At 39.7% G+C, this 17,356-nt stretch overlaps 1 protein-coding gene across 2 annotated transcripts in view; it reads left to right on the top strand.

Moving 5' to 3' along the window:
- Positions 1 to 17,356, top strand: part of si (sucrase-isomaltase) — a 70,052-nt gene that overhangs the window by 22,887 nt on the left and 29,809 nt on the right. For both annotated transcript variants that reach the window (XM_085130458.1, XM_085130459.1), the window contains 12 exons: positions 719 to 832; positions 1,021 to 1,105; positions 2,069 to 2,186; positions 4,759 to 4,930; positions 6,081 to 6,197; positions 7,547 to 7,701; positions 9,146 to 9,230; positions 13,373 to 13,429; positions 15,431 to 15,555; positions 15,704 to 15,792; positions 16,066 to 16,115; positions 16,469 to 16,651. In XM_085130458.1, coding sequence (XP_084986584.1) covers positions 719 to 832; positions 1,021 to 1,105; positions 2,069 to 2,186; positions 4,759 to 4,930; positions 6,081 to 6,197; positions 7,547 to 7,701; positions 9,146 to 9,230; positions 13,373 to 13,429; positions 15,431 to 15,555; positions 15,704 to 15,792; positions 16,066 to 16,115; positions 16,469 to 16,651 — 1,350 coding nt within the window. The remainder of the gene's footprint in view (positions 1 to 718; positions 833 to 1,020; positions 1,106 to 2,068; positions 2,187 to 4,758; positions 4,931 to 6,080; positions 6,198 to 7,546; positions 7,702 to 9,145; positions 9,231 to 13,372; positions 13,430 to 15,430; positions 15,556 to 15,703; positions 15,793 to 16,065; positions 16,116 to 16,468; positions 16,652 to 17,356) is intronic.

The raw sequence follows: 17,356 nt of genomic DNA, 5'->3' as shown, positions 1-17,356 counted from the left end.
CTGAAAACTAGGTTGTAAAGTTATTGCCCATGGAAGTAAAGGTAAAAGATAGCTAGAGTGGAGCAACCTTGAGATTTAATATCTAGTGTGCTCTTCAAGAGTGTTCACATACAGAAATAAAGCCACATACACACACACAAACATACACACACAAACGCACAAAAACTCTGCCTTTCTCAGTGGATTAATCATTTTTCTCAATACATGTCATTAAGGACGACTTCTAACACACAGTCACGTCTGGAGATTTCTATTGCATTATCGATTTCTCCTCTCCTTTCTACTCTTCCTTAACTCATTTGTCTCTTTATCCCTTTTCTCCTTAGCCATCTCTCTCTCATCAATCCCTCTTCTCCTGTATTTCGTATGTCCTCTATTTTCTGGCATTGCCACTTCCCTAAACTGGTCCTGCAACATCTACATAGGAACATTTATATTTTTCTTGCAGAGCTCATAATTTTGACTGATTGTGCCCTGTTATGTTGATTGGTGATGTTGTGCTATGTTGATATAGATTATTTTGCAGACTAAATTGCTGCTTTGTTTCAGCCATGTTTCACATCCATATATGTTGAGTGCATAAAAAATGAGCACATAAATAAAAAAAATTGTACTTACACCTACACAGAACCAGAATTGAAAACTGTGAGTAATGTTAACTAATGTTAACTATGTAGACTAGTCAAGGTTTTTTTTTCTCACATTCTCTCCCTCAAAGGTGTGGCCAGGAGAGGCTGTATTTCCAGATTACACCAGCCAAGCCTGCATAGATTGGTGGGTGGATGAGTATGAGCGATTCTACAGGGAGGTCAAACATGATGCACTTTGGATTGTAAGTCAGTTTTGAATACAGAAAACGGAGGTATGAATAGTTGTGTCCTGACCGAAAATTGTCAAAATGGCCAAGGGCCAAGAAAGAGCATTAATAATAAGAATTTTGTTAACTTAACAAACATGAAAAAAAAACTCTTTAAACAAAACAAAAGTCCTCTCACTGAAATCTACTGTATGTCCTTGCAGGACATGAATGAGGTCTCTAATTTCAAGCAAGGATCAGCAAAGGGCTGTGCTTCAAACAACCTCAACTACCCTCCATTCATTCCAAGTAAGAGATGTTTTTTATCTTCTGAGCCATGATCATGCTAATCATTTGACGTACTTAGCTGTTAGCTTATAGCTGTAAATTGTGGCTTTTAGAAGAAAAAAAAAAAGAAATCCAGAAAAAGCTGGGCAGTCATTTAAAATATAACTCAAGAAAATACAAACTGAATATTATGCTACTAAATTACCAAAGAAGAGGCCCTGAACTATAGAAATTATATTTCAAGAAAGAGTAGAAAATTATTTACTATGGCAACTAAACTCTGCAGTTATAATTAATTATAATAATTTTTAATTAGTAATCTATTATTATTAGTATTATTATTAATTAAGTTAATTATTTATTTATTTTGTGGCTACCTAATTGAAAATGGGCACATGTCAGTAAAAGATGAAGTTTTTAATGATTTTAATTTTTTCCCCATTTTCTGCCTTTTCTGTGAAAACTAGTCATACTGGTATACATTTAATACAAAGAAACAAAGGATACCATAGAAATGCAGGTCATCGCCCAAATATTGTACACAACTTGATAAATTAGCTACACTAGCACACATAATAATAGAAAAGCCCTTTATCGTCATCGTACATGCACAGTGTATCCTAGATGGTTTTCTAGAAAACTCATCTAGAATCGTAGATCCCTTAAAAAGAATTTTGAAAATGACTCTTCTGCCATGTCTTTTATTCTGACTGTGTCCCAGATAGGATGATCATAACTGGAAAAGGCACGCTCCCCTGATGCCATCCTTGTTATTGCCCTCCTCCTTAGTCATCTTCCTGCATTGCTCTCTTTTCTGTCATTTCCTCATTGCTCTGACATCCTATAGGAGTATACATCAATGTCTATCTCATTCTTTCTGTCCTTTTACTTCATCGCAACACCATCACTGTTTTTTCGTATTCTCTTCATGCCTCCTCACCCCTTGTTCCAGCTCTTCACTCCTTTATCTTTTCTCTCCCTCAGACATTCTCGACAACTTGATGTACAGTAAGACTCTGTGTATGGATGCCAAGCAGTCTTGGGGAAACCATTATGATGTCCACAGTCTGTACGGCTACTCTATGGTGCTGGCTAGTGAAAAGTGAGTACATCAATAATCAATGACAAGAAGAGTTCAGGTTGTGCTACGAAGGCCAACTTTCTGCCACCCATTCACTATATTGAGACTCTGGGAAACTCAAAATACACTGTGAAAATAATGTAATATACATAATTTTCTAAATCAAGAGTTGTAGAATCAGATGTTACTGACCCATTGTGCTAAAGTCCAGAGCAGTTAACTTGACTTCAATGTGTTAAATCCGAAAACTTGTTTTAATGAGTCTAGCTTCCAGTGTGTTTGAATGAATTTCTCATTGGAGTCTGGCGCTGAAACAGTTTAATGGCCCATTATGTGCACAAACTTAGAAAGGAGTATTAAATATATCGTCGGTGCTGGCAATCTGTTGAGGAGGGATAAAAGGTGCTTCACCATACGCAGGTTTATTATTATTAATGTTTTATAATTGCTAACCAGTTAGCATTGGTTCATCTTATTTCCTTATCTGAATGCTATTGAAGGGCTCCAATTCCATTGTCTTGAACTACAGTAGTCCTTGTTCTCAGCAACCTTGCTGAATTTGGCATAGATGTGTATGAGCCATTTTTTGGCCTACTGCAATTTCTTATTACAGTGGCCTCTGAGCCCATTGCTGATCCTCCAGAGAGCAGAACAAGGCCTACCATCACTACCTGCAGTCCAACGCAATGCAGTGGGAGTTCTTCTTAGAGACAAGATACTCAGCAGACAGAAAAACACTGGGGAAAATAAAATAAAGTTTCCTAGCCAGCCAGCATTTAAAGAACCAAGAGACTAGGGATGGGTACCGGTTCTGACATAAACTGTAGTAACCAGACCGAAAAGCAGCACACATTTCGGTGCTTTATGTCGGTGCTTTTTTTCCTGAGATGTCATACACTTTGGATTCCAGCCAATCATTTTACCTTTGCGAGCGTAGTAGGCGGGCCCAGGTGCCTACGTTCTTTTAGAGCAGAGCTACAGATTAAAAATGCCCGAGGTGAAGCGGTCGAAAGTCTGGCTGTACTTCACAGCAAAGGATGCAAACTCAGCAGCCTGCAACAAGTGCTTTAAGGTGATACTGTGCAAAGGAGGTAACACTTCTAATCTGATGAAACACCTGGCGACATATAGCGTTTTTTTAAAAGCCAAGAACTGCACCGTATTTGATAGCTTGCTGCGAGACCTCACATCGAGCACATCTACTGCGGGTGTGGTGCCTGTTATTGGTCCCGGAGTTAGCAACATCCCCCAAAAACCCGAAGAGTAGAGTCCTGGCCCCTAGCCCTGCCAGTGCAGCAGAAATGATGACGGATGATGATGGCAGCAGCAGCAGCGTTCTTCTCTGCGCGAGTAGCTTAATGTTGTTCGTGTGTAATTTACGTTGAGTAGGCTAACCACGTTATTACATTAATGCATGTAAGGTGAACTAGCAAACACCATCATAGTTACATGCGGCTGTCTTCTTGTTTGATGGCAGATACTCCCTTCACCCTGGCCAAAAAGGCTAAAATGACCAAAGAAAAAGTGGGAAACAGCTAAACATGAGAGCTTTTTGGACAAAGTTGGTGTTTTTTCCCCCCTATTGATCAAGCACTTCTTCCAGCCAAGAGTGATACTATAAATCCCCTATAGCTGCAGAAAAGGCTAACATTGTTATCTTTGTACAAAAAAACAGCTGAACATGAGAGGTTTTTGGACAAAATATACTGGTGGTACTGGTATCGGATAAAACCTAAACGATACCCATCCCTACAAGAGACATGATTCAAAGTTACAGTTTGACAGGTTGGTTTAATACAATTTGTAGACCTAAGACAGCACTGTGGATCCAGAATAATGGAGTCAATGCAGCCAGTAATATAAAGTAATATAAAACTGTAATATTCTTCTGCTAGTGTATCCTGACTCATCAGTGCATAAGCTTTAAGAGCTAACTTGAATGCCAATAAAAATCATTAACAAAAAAATCTCATAAAACCATTTTGCAGCCTTGCACGTGATACATTTTCCTCAGTGTGGCAAATGTTTTATAACTTTTATTTAATGTTTAAACTCTGCTCATGTCAATTCTCCGAAGTTACATCACTACCCTCGTAACAACATTTACACTCGAAAGAAACAATCTGCCTATATATGGTAACACACACATACACAGACACAGCCCACTCAAGACCATGAAATACAAGCTCCCTGAAGTGAGCTTGCTGACTCACTGTTTTGGTATTAAAGCTAGCTCATCATTCTTTTGTCAGCTTTCCTACTCATTTATTTTCTTCTTTCTTAGTCTACTAATTAAAATGTATTACTGGCAGGAGACACATTTTGTAAACATCATCAGGGCTTTATATTGTCGTGGAGATTGATAATGCTTCAATTTTGTTTGAATAAAATATTAATGTGTAGTGGTAAATCAATTCTGGCTACACTTCCTTGCGTTATCTATCTTTCTCTCTGATCATTTGTGTTTGTGCATATGCATGTGATATCTGTTTCTCCCTTGTGCTCTCTCTGACTCTCTTTTTTGTCCCATTGTCCTTTTATCTTAATGACCCTGTATCATCTGCTTGTCTTCTTGTTGAATTCTCTGCCACAGAGCTCTGCAGCGTGTTTTTGGAGCAAACCGTACCCTGTTGCTGACCCGCTCCTCCTTTCCAGGTGTGGGAAAATATTCAGGTCACTGGCTGGGAGACAATGGTGCCAACTGGAATGACATAAAATGGGCTATCCCTGGCATGCTAGAGTTTGGCCTCTTTGGAATACCCTATGTGAGTAGCAAACATTCAGAGAAGGTCATGTAATGGTCATATCATTTTTAAAATAGCTAAAATCATTTGATAAGACAAATAAATATAACCATTCAAGTTTTTATTTTCACTTCAGCAAAGCATTGAAGAATGAAAACATATTGTGTATGTATACATATATGTATACATATACATATATATATATCATTTGTACTCTACAAAAAGCTCCAGAACCAGTCATAGAACTTAATCTGTTTGTTAGCATGTGTTTCTGGCATTTGGATGGTTCTCTCTTTTGAGAGAAGATTTAGTTGTCATTGGGATGTATGCTCTGACATAATTTCAAACAGCAGACAAGAAGAAGTGTGTCTTGAATAAGATCCATTAAAATGTCTGCACCAACAGCAGTTTTCTTTCCTGGAACAACACCACGTTCAGAAAACACACTCCTAGCCAGTAACCGAGTGGACCTTGTACTTGCTTGTGTGTATCGCTAGTGTGCAGGTTTCAAACAGCAGTAAGAAAACGACAGGGAGTCCAGTGCACATGCAAACACACACATGCACACGCCTCCAGCTGTGCACAGCAGGTAGTCATATATACATGCCAACTTCTCCTGCTGGGACTGTGTCAAGCAGATTTTGGGTTCCTCAGTAGACACACGCTCACACGAACGCAGAGAGAAAGATGGAGAGAAAGCAGGAGAAATAGGATTTGGATCGATTCCCTCCCATTGAGGCTGTTGTAAAATGTGGCCGGTAGTAAACAATAGAAAGCAAACAGTCTCTGCAGACTGGCCTTTGACTGAAGTCTCTTTCTTGGACTCCATGAAAGCAATTAATGTAAATAAAGATTACAACCCACATCTACTGTTTGCCAGTAAATCCTCACTAAATGGAGCCAACATGAAGAGAGGCATTTTAGAAGATAAATATAACGGCAGTTATCACACTGGTGCTACAAGAGATTTGTTAACCTTACAGTTGGACCATTTTTTAACCAGGCCATAATGAAACATTAGTAATCTAGAGATCTTTTGTTTTCAAGTTCAAGTTTTCTCAGAGTTTGTCAAATGCTATTCCAGTTAGATTTTTCAGATATAATAATATTAGGATGTTGTTAGAATTTAACCTGTAGGTTCTGGCTAAATGTCATTGTAAATGTTTTTCAGATTGGAGCTGACATCTGTGGTTTCTTTGATGACTCGACTGAGGAGTTGTGTCGTCGCTGGATGCAGGTCGGGGCTTTCTACCCCTTCAGTCGGAACCACAACGCTGAGGGGTACAAGGTACTCCCAGATTTATTAGATTAGATTGTTAATCTATATATTACAACTTTGCTGTTTGGTGTAAAGTACTGCAGGGTATACACATCATTCCATAACATTGTATAGGTGCTATGAAATCCAAGCAGTTAAAAACTTTTTGTAGCCGTGGAGATTATCACCTCACTGGTGCAAATACAGCTGAATCTGTGTTTAACTCTGAGGATGCAAACTGCTGAAAAACACAACATTTGAGTCTGAAATAAAATATTACTCACAACCTCAATGGTGCAATGAAATTTAAAGGAATTGATCTTGATATACATAAAGTTATTGCAATATGGTGGATTCTCCACATCAGCTGCAGTATTGCACTGACTGCCTTTCTTAACTTTCTGACTGGACAATCGCTCTTCAAGAAGAGAGTCAGTATTCATTTTCAGTGACAATGATTTTCAACAGGTGGTAATATTAAAAGAGTAAAAATTATGTTTATATTTAACAAGCAGGCTAAAACGTTAAATGTCACAGGTCAGATCAGTGGCTTAATGTCACTGAGAAACACAGGGAAGGCGCCTGCTGAGCCTAGAAGAGTGCTTATATTGCCACTGAGCTATTTATATAGATGAACACAAATGGCTTATGCAAAAAATCATTCTACACTATTGAATCGCATGAAAACTGATGCTCCCACAACATTTTCCGTTTGGGGTGGGGGTTGGTGATAGTACTTGCTTGAAGACAGGGACACGATGATGATGAATCTGATGTACAATTTCCACTAAACAAGACAGCTAAAGTGTGACCTTTGCTTTGCCCTAATCATGGCGCTCATCACATCCCATACAGATAGTCCAAACACACACACAGATACAAATGAGTTTTCATCAGACTGTCAGAGTTGCTGGAGGCATAAATGATTAGCCAGATGAGAGGACCACGGCCTGTAAGCAGCTAATCACCCTCACACTTACCACACTTACCACCGTCATCAAATTAACATCATACCTCTATTTCTTTCTCTCACTTTTTCATTTATTTTTTTCTTTTGCTCTTTGTCTTTATAAACTGTACTTTTAGATTGCTCCAATGTAAAGGTAATTTTGTGGTTATTCATTATGAATAAGGTTAATGTGTATTTGTTCATGGTAATTTTCCACTTTCTCATCCCTCCTCTTTACTGCTTTATCGTCACTCACTTCCTTTAACTTCAGTGATTTTCTTTCCTTCTCTTGCTCAAACATATTTACTCCTTTGCCATCTTATCTCGTTCCCGTTGTTTTTCAGTAACTAATGGACAAATATGTGTTTTATTTTCTCTATTATTTCTTGTTCATTAACCCCATCCCTTTACTCCATCTTTCTATCTCCAGCCTCAGGATCCAGCTGTATATGGTGCTGACTCAGCACTGGTCCGGAGTTCCAAACATTACCTGAGCATACGTTATACACTTCTGCCTTACCTCTACACGCTATTCTACAAAGCCCACACTGCAGGAGAGACTGTTGTACGTCCTGTTCTGCATGAGTAAGTCCCATCTACTATTGAGTTAAGTCATTATGCTACCAATTCAAACAGAGACACAAACAAACTGCAGTTGCTTCAACTCACTTGTGGACATACCTCACAAATACCTATTCCTAACCACCAAAACCTTAAATCTTCCAAAAGTATTTCTCATGCACTTCATACTGTGTATTGCTGGAGACCTCAGTAAGTGCAGTGCTAAATCGGGGCGTCCTGAGGAGTGGTTGTCTTTTCTTCTCAGCTAGGTCACTTTGGCATCATCTGACAGATCACAGATGATGTTACACTGCTGTGACCTCCTAATGACCAGATAACACAACATAGTTGATAAATCAACCTCCAACGATGGTGACATCTATAATTGTTGATGTCCCTGTGATCCCTGTGACGGTGGGCACTGTGCTAGTTGCATACAAGCAAAGTAATTTATTCAACAATAGGGCATTTGTCTTGGTCACTACCATCATTCTGATGCCACAGAGGAGTGTGACATTATCATCTGCAAGGTTGATGTCACAGTACCTCTGAAGGTGTTATCTAGGAGCAAAGAGAAGACTAGCATCATGTTGTTTGGATAACTCCCTGGTTATCCAAACAACCTGATGCTACTATACCGTAACTCTGTCCACAAATACTCCCACCAAGACGGAAATAGACAGTATAAACAACTGTCAAGGCAGGCAAAAACAAAAATTCCTTGATTTCCTTTTTTTCCTAAAGAAAGAAAATGAGCAATTTTACATAGTGAAAAAGCTCTGTTCCAAGTGCCTGAAAGCTAGTAGCTGAAACCTGGCAACCCTGGCCTATAAACTAAAAAGTGATGTCACTGGCAATGAATGAAAGGACAACATGCCAACAGAAACTAAGACCTTGGCAAGACAGCAATTCCAAATCGAGTGAATACACTCCTGTTTGAGTGGTTTTATTTTTAAAAGCACAAGAAAAATTAAATGTTTTGGCAATCAGACAACTAGCAAACCACATGATAAACAGATAGCGAGAAGCACAAGGGCCGTGTTGCAGTACAACTGTTTATCCCTTTCACCATTCAAAAAGACACCAAGGGCATTAACAAAACATAATGGTATCCAAGTGACAAGTTGCAAAGTATATGCACGACTCTACGAGCTACTTGTAGAGTTCAACAGCAAGAAACCGACTGGAGATTAGCAGCCACACAGCTTAAATGAGCCAGCCAGGGTAAAACATGGAAAATGTGATCTAGTAAGACATGAACTAATAAATTAGAAAACTCAAAGGGTGAACATTAATTTAATGTTAATATAAAGTTTAGAATTGTAACAAAGCATAGACATCCTAAAACTTTTCTAAAAAAAAAAATACTGGAAAATAAAATGTACAGGCTGTAGTTTAATTACATTTTGGCTGGACACAGCATAATGACAAAGATGCCTAATTTAATATATATTCTTCCTTGCCCAAGGTTCTATTCTGACAGCGAAACCTGGACAGTAGATCGCCAGTTCCTCTGGGGAAAATACCTGCTCATCACACCTGTATTGGATCCAGTAAGTTAAAACACACAGAGAGAGAGACATATCAGAAACAGAATAGATATACATATGAAGATACTTTGGTCAAAATGACATCATACACATTACTTAAAGAAATGTACATAGAAAATGGAGAAACATGTCTTGCAGCTGAACAGCTACTCACTCACACAGTCACACACACGCACACAGCGTGACCTCCACTGGGAAAACATGACATGGGATTTTCTTTGTTGCCCTCCCCTACTCTCATCCCTCTTTCTTCTCTCTTCCATATCCTCCCTCTTTTCTCTGAGCTCTAATGAGAGCACTGACCTCATTACGAGCAGATTAGAAGTGTAGATAGAGTGTGTACTCTTGTGTTTGTTTCAGTGTGTGTGTGTGTCTGTGCGCTTGGGTTTTGGTGTGTGTGTGTGTGTGCATGCGTGCAGCTGCCTGCATATGTAAATGTGTGTGCCTGTAGGCACATATGTATGTGTGCATATGCAGTGATTGCGGTCATGTCAAAGTGGCCTGAATAATAAGCAATTTAGTGCGGCCTCTCGTGAATTACAGAATAGTGGAAAGCGAATTGGATTCATTGTCGGGCTGAGGATGAAGTAACTTCAATCAGTGTAATTGTGAAAAAGTTTCTAATACAAGAAGTGTGTGTGTGTGTGTGTGTGTGTGTGTGGGGGGGGGGGGTCTTACAGAGTATAGGGAAAGGAAAGGAAGAAGCATGAGGCAACTGTGCAGGATGTTATTTTTGTGAACCAAGACAAATGCACCTATTTGGGATGCCTTCACAGCCAGAGACACAATTCAACTGCTGTTGTGCAGTTGGAAACAGGATAGGATAAAAAGACATCCATTATCAGTGGGTGTGTTGGGGCATCAATTATGACTCACTGCTCATTTCCCTTCTCTTTAAAAGCAATGTGCTTTCCATCAAAGTGCCCTGATAATTGAACAGAGAGAAATGTTTAGAAGTCCTCCAAGGAGGGGAAAATATGACCTTGCTTGTGATGGTGAAGACATGCCCTTGAATAAATTTACAGTAGGTAAAGTTATTCAGGAGTTGGATTAAACATTTGCTTTACAATGTTGTCTTTGTCTGTAGGTGGCATTGGGAAGAACTGCAGGCTTACTTTGGGTAAATAGGGTCATCTTCCAGAGCCTGACCTATAGAGGTCATGCGTTTAAACGTACACTCTATACCCAAACATATTTGCTTATCTGGCTTCACACGTATATGAATTTGAGTGACGTCGCATCTTAATCCATAGGGTTTAATATGATGTCGGCCCACCCTTTGCAGCTATAACAGCTTCAACTCTTCTGGGGTGGCTTTCCACAAGGTTTGAGAGCTTACCATTATTCCAGAAGAGCATTTGGGAGGTCGCACACTGATGTTGGAGGCCTGGTTCACAGTCTGTGCTCTAATTCATCCTATTAGGTTGAGGTCAGGACTCTGTGGAGACCAGTCAAGATCTTCAACACCAAACCTGCTCATCTATGTCTTTATATGGACCTTGCTTTGTGCAATGGTGAGCAGTCATTTTGGCACAACGCAGTTAGACAAGTATTGGTCTCTGACAACCACCAAATCCAGACTCAGAAGTGTGACTCGTTACTCCAGAGAACACTTCTCAATGCGCCCTAGTCCAGTGGCAGCATGCTTTACACCACAGCATCTGATATGTTGCATGGCGCTTGGTGATATAAGGCTTGGCTGTAGCTGCTCAGCCATGGAAATCCATTCCATGAAGTTCTCTACACACTGTTCTTTAGATAATCTGAAGGCCACATGAAGTCTGGAGGTCAGTAGCGATTTACTCTACAGAAAGTTGGCAACCTCTGCACACTGTGCACCTCAGCATCTGTGATTCTACATGGCCTACCGTTTCATGGTTGAATTGCTGTAGTTCCCATTTGGTTCCACTTTGTTTTAAATCCATTAACAGTTGACTGTGTAATATTTCATAGTGAGTGAAATTTCACTACAGGACTTGCTGTACAGGTGGCATCCTTTCACAGTACGCTGGAATTTACTGAGCTTCTTAGAGCAACCCATCCTTTCACAAATATTTGTAGAGTTAGTCAGCATGCATAGGTGGCCACTTGTGGCTATGGAGGGGATTGGAGCACCTGAATTCAGTCATTTGGATGTGTAAGTGAAAACATTTGGCAATATAGTGTATGATCCTGACCAGTCTGCATAGTTATTTATGCATACATGGACATTAAAACTTTTGTACTATCATTTATGTAAGGTTATGACTTTTACTTAACAAAAGGGTCTAAATTCACGTTTCACCATTTTGGAGAACAATGCCATGCAAATAATGTTCAGGTACAGAGCCCAGCGCCCTAACGGATGCCCCTGTTTCTGTCTGTTTAGACAAAAACAGTAAATTTTCTTTTACCATGAAAATTGTTTTCATGTGATTAATCAGCTTAAGAAGGGTCATATTGCAGTGTCGTCGAAGTGTTTTTGTCCTCTTGTATGCAATTTCAAAATGATTCAGGTGGCAAGAGTATGCTCACTATATGTGACGGCTGTGTCATGCTCTGAAGGACACTATAAAGAGATATCATCAAGGGTCAAACGATGATCTTTAACAACCCTTGATATTCTACACTCACCTTTTTAACTATTCTCTACTATACTCTATCTGTTCTTTATTTATTCCTTTGTCTACTTGCCTATCCATTTCTCTAATGATGCTTTCTCCATCATGCAGATCAATCAATGCTTTAACCTTGATCTCTGTGATAAACTGAAGAGATCTCCTGCACTCTATCTCTGTCATCCCCTCTGGTCTTCATCCATACTTCTACTCTCATGCCCGTTTCTCCCTTTTTCTTTTCAGCTCATCCTTTCATCAAACGTTGGCTCCCTCGTCTCATCTGCATTCTCTTAATCAGCTGCTGTCTACTCACCCTTGTGATCCCATTTCATTTCATCCCACTTCTCTTTCACTCTGTGTCTCATACTCTCCCTCTCTTTCTCTCGTTCTCTCTCTCTGCCGTTCTCATTTAATTCAGCTGCCATCTGATCATTCTGCCAGTATGAATCTTTGGCTCACCTGATCAAATCTTACCTTATAGCTAGCTGAGATTCAGTGCTCCAAATAAGGATACAGGCTTCGTGCTGTTTCCCTATCAAACGCAGTTAGCAGCCATGCTAAGTCCTGCAGTCCCTTCCCGTTAGTCAGTGGTGTGAGTGATAGGAGCCGCGAGCAAATCCGACACCAGAAAACGAGGTATAGGGGGAGCATCCATTTCCCCAGGCTGTCATCCCACAGGCTGTGCAGCAGTTGTGACTGGTGATTTACGTCAAAGTGTGAATCTGTGGTCCTTAAGGGGGTGTTAAGTCATTTAATTTGGTTAGCAGGCCATTATTTTTATATATTTGATCATATTTTAGTCTTTCTTCTTTTACTATGTCCTGTTTTTTTCTTTTACTTCTCAAATTTAATAAGTTGGTGTTATTTGTCATTGTTTAAATATGCCTCGCCACTATTCTTCTTGTCCTCCTGAATCCCCTATTTCATGTTCCTAATGACAGACCTTAACAGTCCACAAAAAGGACAGCGTGAGAGAGACAGAGAGAGAGAGGAGGTGAGAGAGTAATTGGAAGGGAGATGCTTTTGCCATCAGTGCCTGTGACAGGCCTTGGCCTGTGCAGTTGTCACACTGTATTTCACAATATAGAAATTTTTTGCAAAGGACCTGTAGTTTGCGCTTTCTTTAGCTGTGCCCCCTGTGAATGTCTCTCTCTCTCTCCCTCTGTTCTGCACTGTCACAAAGAACAGGGAAGTGACAATGCTATCAAAGGCTTGGTGCTCGTCTATTGATTGCCCCCGTCTGTCCACCACCTTAAGCCATCAAAGGCTGTCACCTATCAGTTGTTGCTTGATGCCGTCTTTCCCATCGTCTCTTACATCATAGTATTGTAGAATGAAATGTCACAAGGCCTGTGTGGAAACTTTGTATTGGATGATAGGCAATTTAAGAACATGTTTCCTTGATGGGGACATTTTATCTTCATTTTTACAATTAAGTTGCAGTTATATATAGCAGAAAGGGCTATCCTCACTTTCTTCGAGGCACTTTCTCTGGATATATATGCAAATAGATAGTCATGCAAGTGTTGTGTTCTTGTGTTTTTGTAGGGTGTGGATAAGGTGTCGGCATATCTACCTGATGCTCGGTGGTACGACTACGAGACGGTAAGGATAGTTTTTCCTCATTGGAAGTGTTTCCTCTAAAGTAGCACAACTATATGTTAGATGTATGGGTCTGTAACTGTATTTGTAAAGTAGCACAACTACTGCCTTTAATTGAGTTGTATACATTAATTGACACACTTGCAGAAACCACAATTCTTTAAATTCTTGCTGAAATGTTCACTTTACTTAATAGCAAAGGTAACTACCAGAGGCTTACTGGAGGTTGTCCAAGTTAAGTGCACATTCATAAATTGCACTCTTTTTATGGTTTGATGGTCATAAAACTGTGTTTAACCCACAGTGCAGGAAAGCTGGGTTTTAACTTCAGACATCACAGTACAGGCAGTTTTTAAATCCCATTTAGGGAAGCAAAATAATGAAATATCTTCAATATAATACACTCTCAATCAAAAACAGCTTCCTTAAAAATCTCATTGAGCTGAGTTAACATAATAAGCCTTGTAATAAAAATAAATCAGATAGATTGGGGGGGGGGGGGGGGGGGCTTATCACTATCACGCTACATTTGTCACAAAAACATGTAAAACACAACCTGTCACATGAAAGTTGATGCCTCAAGTTGTTGTTTGAGACTGAGAGACTAAAGCGATAAGACAGAGTAGGAATGAGGACAAAGAGCGAGAGAGGGGAGAAGGAAGAAAAGAGAGAGACTATCTCCCTGACAGAGAGATAAAAGAGGTGTTAAGTTCCTTTGGGACCTTATTTAGCCGTCACAGTGGCGATGTAAAGCGCCCACTGATCAGATGAACGATTAGATTGGCTGTCTTACTGCCGGCCCCTTGTCCTGGTTGGTCCCCTGTGATTATCTGGGTAGGAGGATAGAAGGGTGGGGGAGCAATGATGTAGTGAAAATGACCATGAAAAACAAGTTACAGAGCAAAGAAATACTGGAGAAACACTCGGATGAGAACAAAACAGATGGGATGGGAGTTGAATGAAAAGAAAGGGGAAAGGATGGGTAGCGCAATTACACAGAGACAGAGGAAAGCATAAACAATAGAGAGGATGAGAAAGAGGCAACAGAAATGAAAATTACAGTATGCAGAAAAGAGGAAGATTGCAAGACTAAGAGGAGGAAGAGAAGAGAGGGCTAGAGAAGACCTCCTTAAGGCAGACAGTGAGGGGGAGATAAGATCTGAAATTGCTTATAGATGCTCCACTAACTCTAGCCCACACACACGCCCATATTGTACTGCGTAAAATGACACACACGCACACACAGAAACAGACACATGCACACCCGGACACACCCTCACATAGAGCTCAGTGGGAATGGAGGAAACAGGATAAAAAAAAAAGAAGAATTAGAGCATCACAAGAGAGAAAACAGGACACGGTGGAAGTAAGTAAAAAGGAGAAAAGGAAGAGATTGGGATATTTTTTGTTAAATAGTTTTAGGCTGCTCTGAGGATTTAGTCCCCGGGGGATCAAACAGCTGAGCTCTAACTGGACCAGAGATGAAGGGAGGGACACGTTTAAAGAGAAAGAGACAGAGAGAAATGTGAAGTTTATCATTATAATATTTTGAAAGCCAGTTTAACATCCAGATTTCATAAAGCCTGTTGTCAAGGGTGAGACAGGAGAACACCCTCACAAAAGGCCCAGTGTCAGTTTGTTTCCAAATCAGATGTCTTTTACAAATTTTACAAATTACAGGGTGGTCACTTCACAATTGTTGCATGTGTTTACATACTCATTTGTGAGTATCCCCCCCCCACCCCCCCCCCCCCCCCCCCCCCCCCCCCCCCCGCTTATGAGACTAGAGTTTGATTAACAATTACTGATTTAAAAGATCGGTGAACTCTGATTAAATACGATGAAGTAAAAAGCAATTAAAATTACATACCCTACATATGTATGGTATAAAAATAATTATATTTTTCAATAAAAAGGAAAAACAGTCTGCATCGCATAGATTCTTTTGCCCACAAGAGGGAATTCAGTTAAATTAATATTTTATTCTGCTATCCTTCTGATCAGATGGAACAAGTGGCAGACCGCAAAAGGCATGTTGAAATGTACCTACCAGCAGAGAAGCTTGGATTACACATCAGGGGTGGAGCAATCCTCCCAACACAGAAGCCTAATGTCACCACAACATACAGGTACACACACAGACACACACACACACACACACAGATTATCACAAACATGGACATAATGGCAAACATTGTATTCTTACATTTGGTGCATTTGTTTTATTCATGTGAACGCTATTTGTAATTTTATGTGTGTTTATGTATATTTAACTAGTCGGCGTAATCCCATGGGTTTGATCATTGCTCTTGATGACCATGACAGCGCAGCTGGAGAGCTATTTTGGGATGACGGTGATTCCCGAGGTATTGTCTCCTTTTTTTTCCGTCTGTTTGCTAGTATGTTGTGTAATGCTATTACCACTGACTGGATTCTGGATACATTTTTTTTCATCAAATGAAAGTTCTTATCTTTTTGAGAACAAAAAAGGATATTAGCCAGTGTGACTCTTAAATTACTTCCATTTAGCTCACACGTATTAACAAGCTGAAGCTGTTACACTTTGCTGTGTAACTGTGCATCATTTGTGTTCAAGTGCTGTGACAAAGATAAAGCTCTGCGTCTGCTTCTCTTTACAGACACAGTTAAGAATAGCAACTACATCCACTACAAGTTCACTGTTACCCAGGTAACTTTCCCTCACAAGTTCATACATCCTTTTTTTTTTCAAATTGAGCCAACATATTTCTTTCAATCTGATCTTAAGTCCAAAGTTCAAAACCACCCAAGAATGTTGACTTTTTCATTCCACTTTACCACTCATGGTTGACCAATGTTGGGATGCTAAAGTATTGCTGGATCAAACTCTTATGCTTTAAACAGGACTAAATTGCATGTTTAATGTATACATTACGTTACATTACATTACTCTTGGGTGGATGGCACTAAACGTATTGTGTGTTTGCAATTTGCAAATCTGGGATAATTTTTAGAAGGTCAAATTATGTGATTGTGTCATAGTCATAGTCTGCTGTCTTGTAGGGAACACTGACGATGCAGGTGACCAACAATGGTTACAATGACCCAAACAACCTTAAGTTTGACAACATTATTATCCTTGGGGTACCTACTGTTCCCGCATCCGTCTCTGTGACTCATGTTGATGCTACAAACACTGCTACAATATTAGATAACAACAATATAGACTACGATGGAGCCAAGAAGGTAAATACAAGCATGTTTCTAGACATAATTATGCAAAAAAAGAAGCAACCTTTATTGTTTTTTTCTTGTTTGTGTTTGTCACACAGTCTTTATTTATAACACACGTGAATGTAGATTTTGTCAGACTATAGGTGATCTGCAGCAGCAGAAGCCATTTTTTGAGTAAAAAAATCAAATATATGAATAGTAAAAAGAAAATCTCTAATCTAATGTCCACAAACAAGCAACATATATGACAGATATAGTTAGTGAGTAGTTAATGGTAAATGGACTGGTTCTTATATTGCGCTTTTCTACTCTTCTGAGCACTCAAAGCGCTTTACACAACTTGTGCATTCACCCATTCACACCCATTCGCACAAGCACATTTCTCTAGGTGCTTTCTAGATAACATTCACACACATTCATACTCCGATGGATGCATCGGAGAGCAATTTGGGGTTAGTATCTTGCCCAAGGATATTTGGCATGCAGATTAGGGGAAGCCAGGAATCGAACCACCAACCTTCCGATCAGTAGATGACCTGCTCTACCACCTGAGCTATAGCCACCCCGACTGGACTAATGGAAACAATCAATATCAATATTATCAATCAATGAATTAATATAATAATAAGAAAGCACAGACTCTAGTATTGCATGACTGATGCAGAACGGAGGACTTCTACAGCAGCCACACTTCTGTCATTTGTTTCAGTTTGACCA

The sequence above is a fragment of the Neolamprologus multifasciatus genome, chromosome 14 (assembly GCF_963576455.1).
Source record: "Neolamprologus multifasciatus chromosome 14, fNeoMul1.2, whole genome shotgun sequence".
Taxonomy (NCBI): Eukaryota; Metazoa; Chordata; class Actinopteri; order Cichliformes; family Cichlidae; genus Neolamprologus; species Neolamprologus multifasciatus.
The sequence above is the reverse complement of the archived record's forward strand: the minus strand, read 5'-3'. Positions and strand labels throughout refer to the sequence as shown.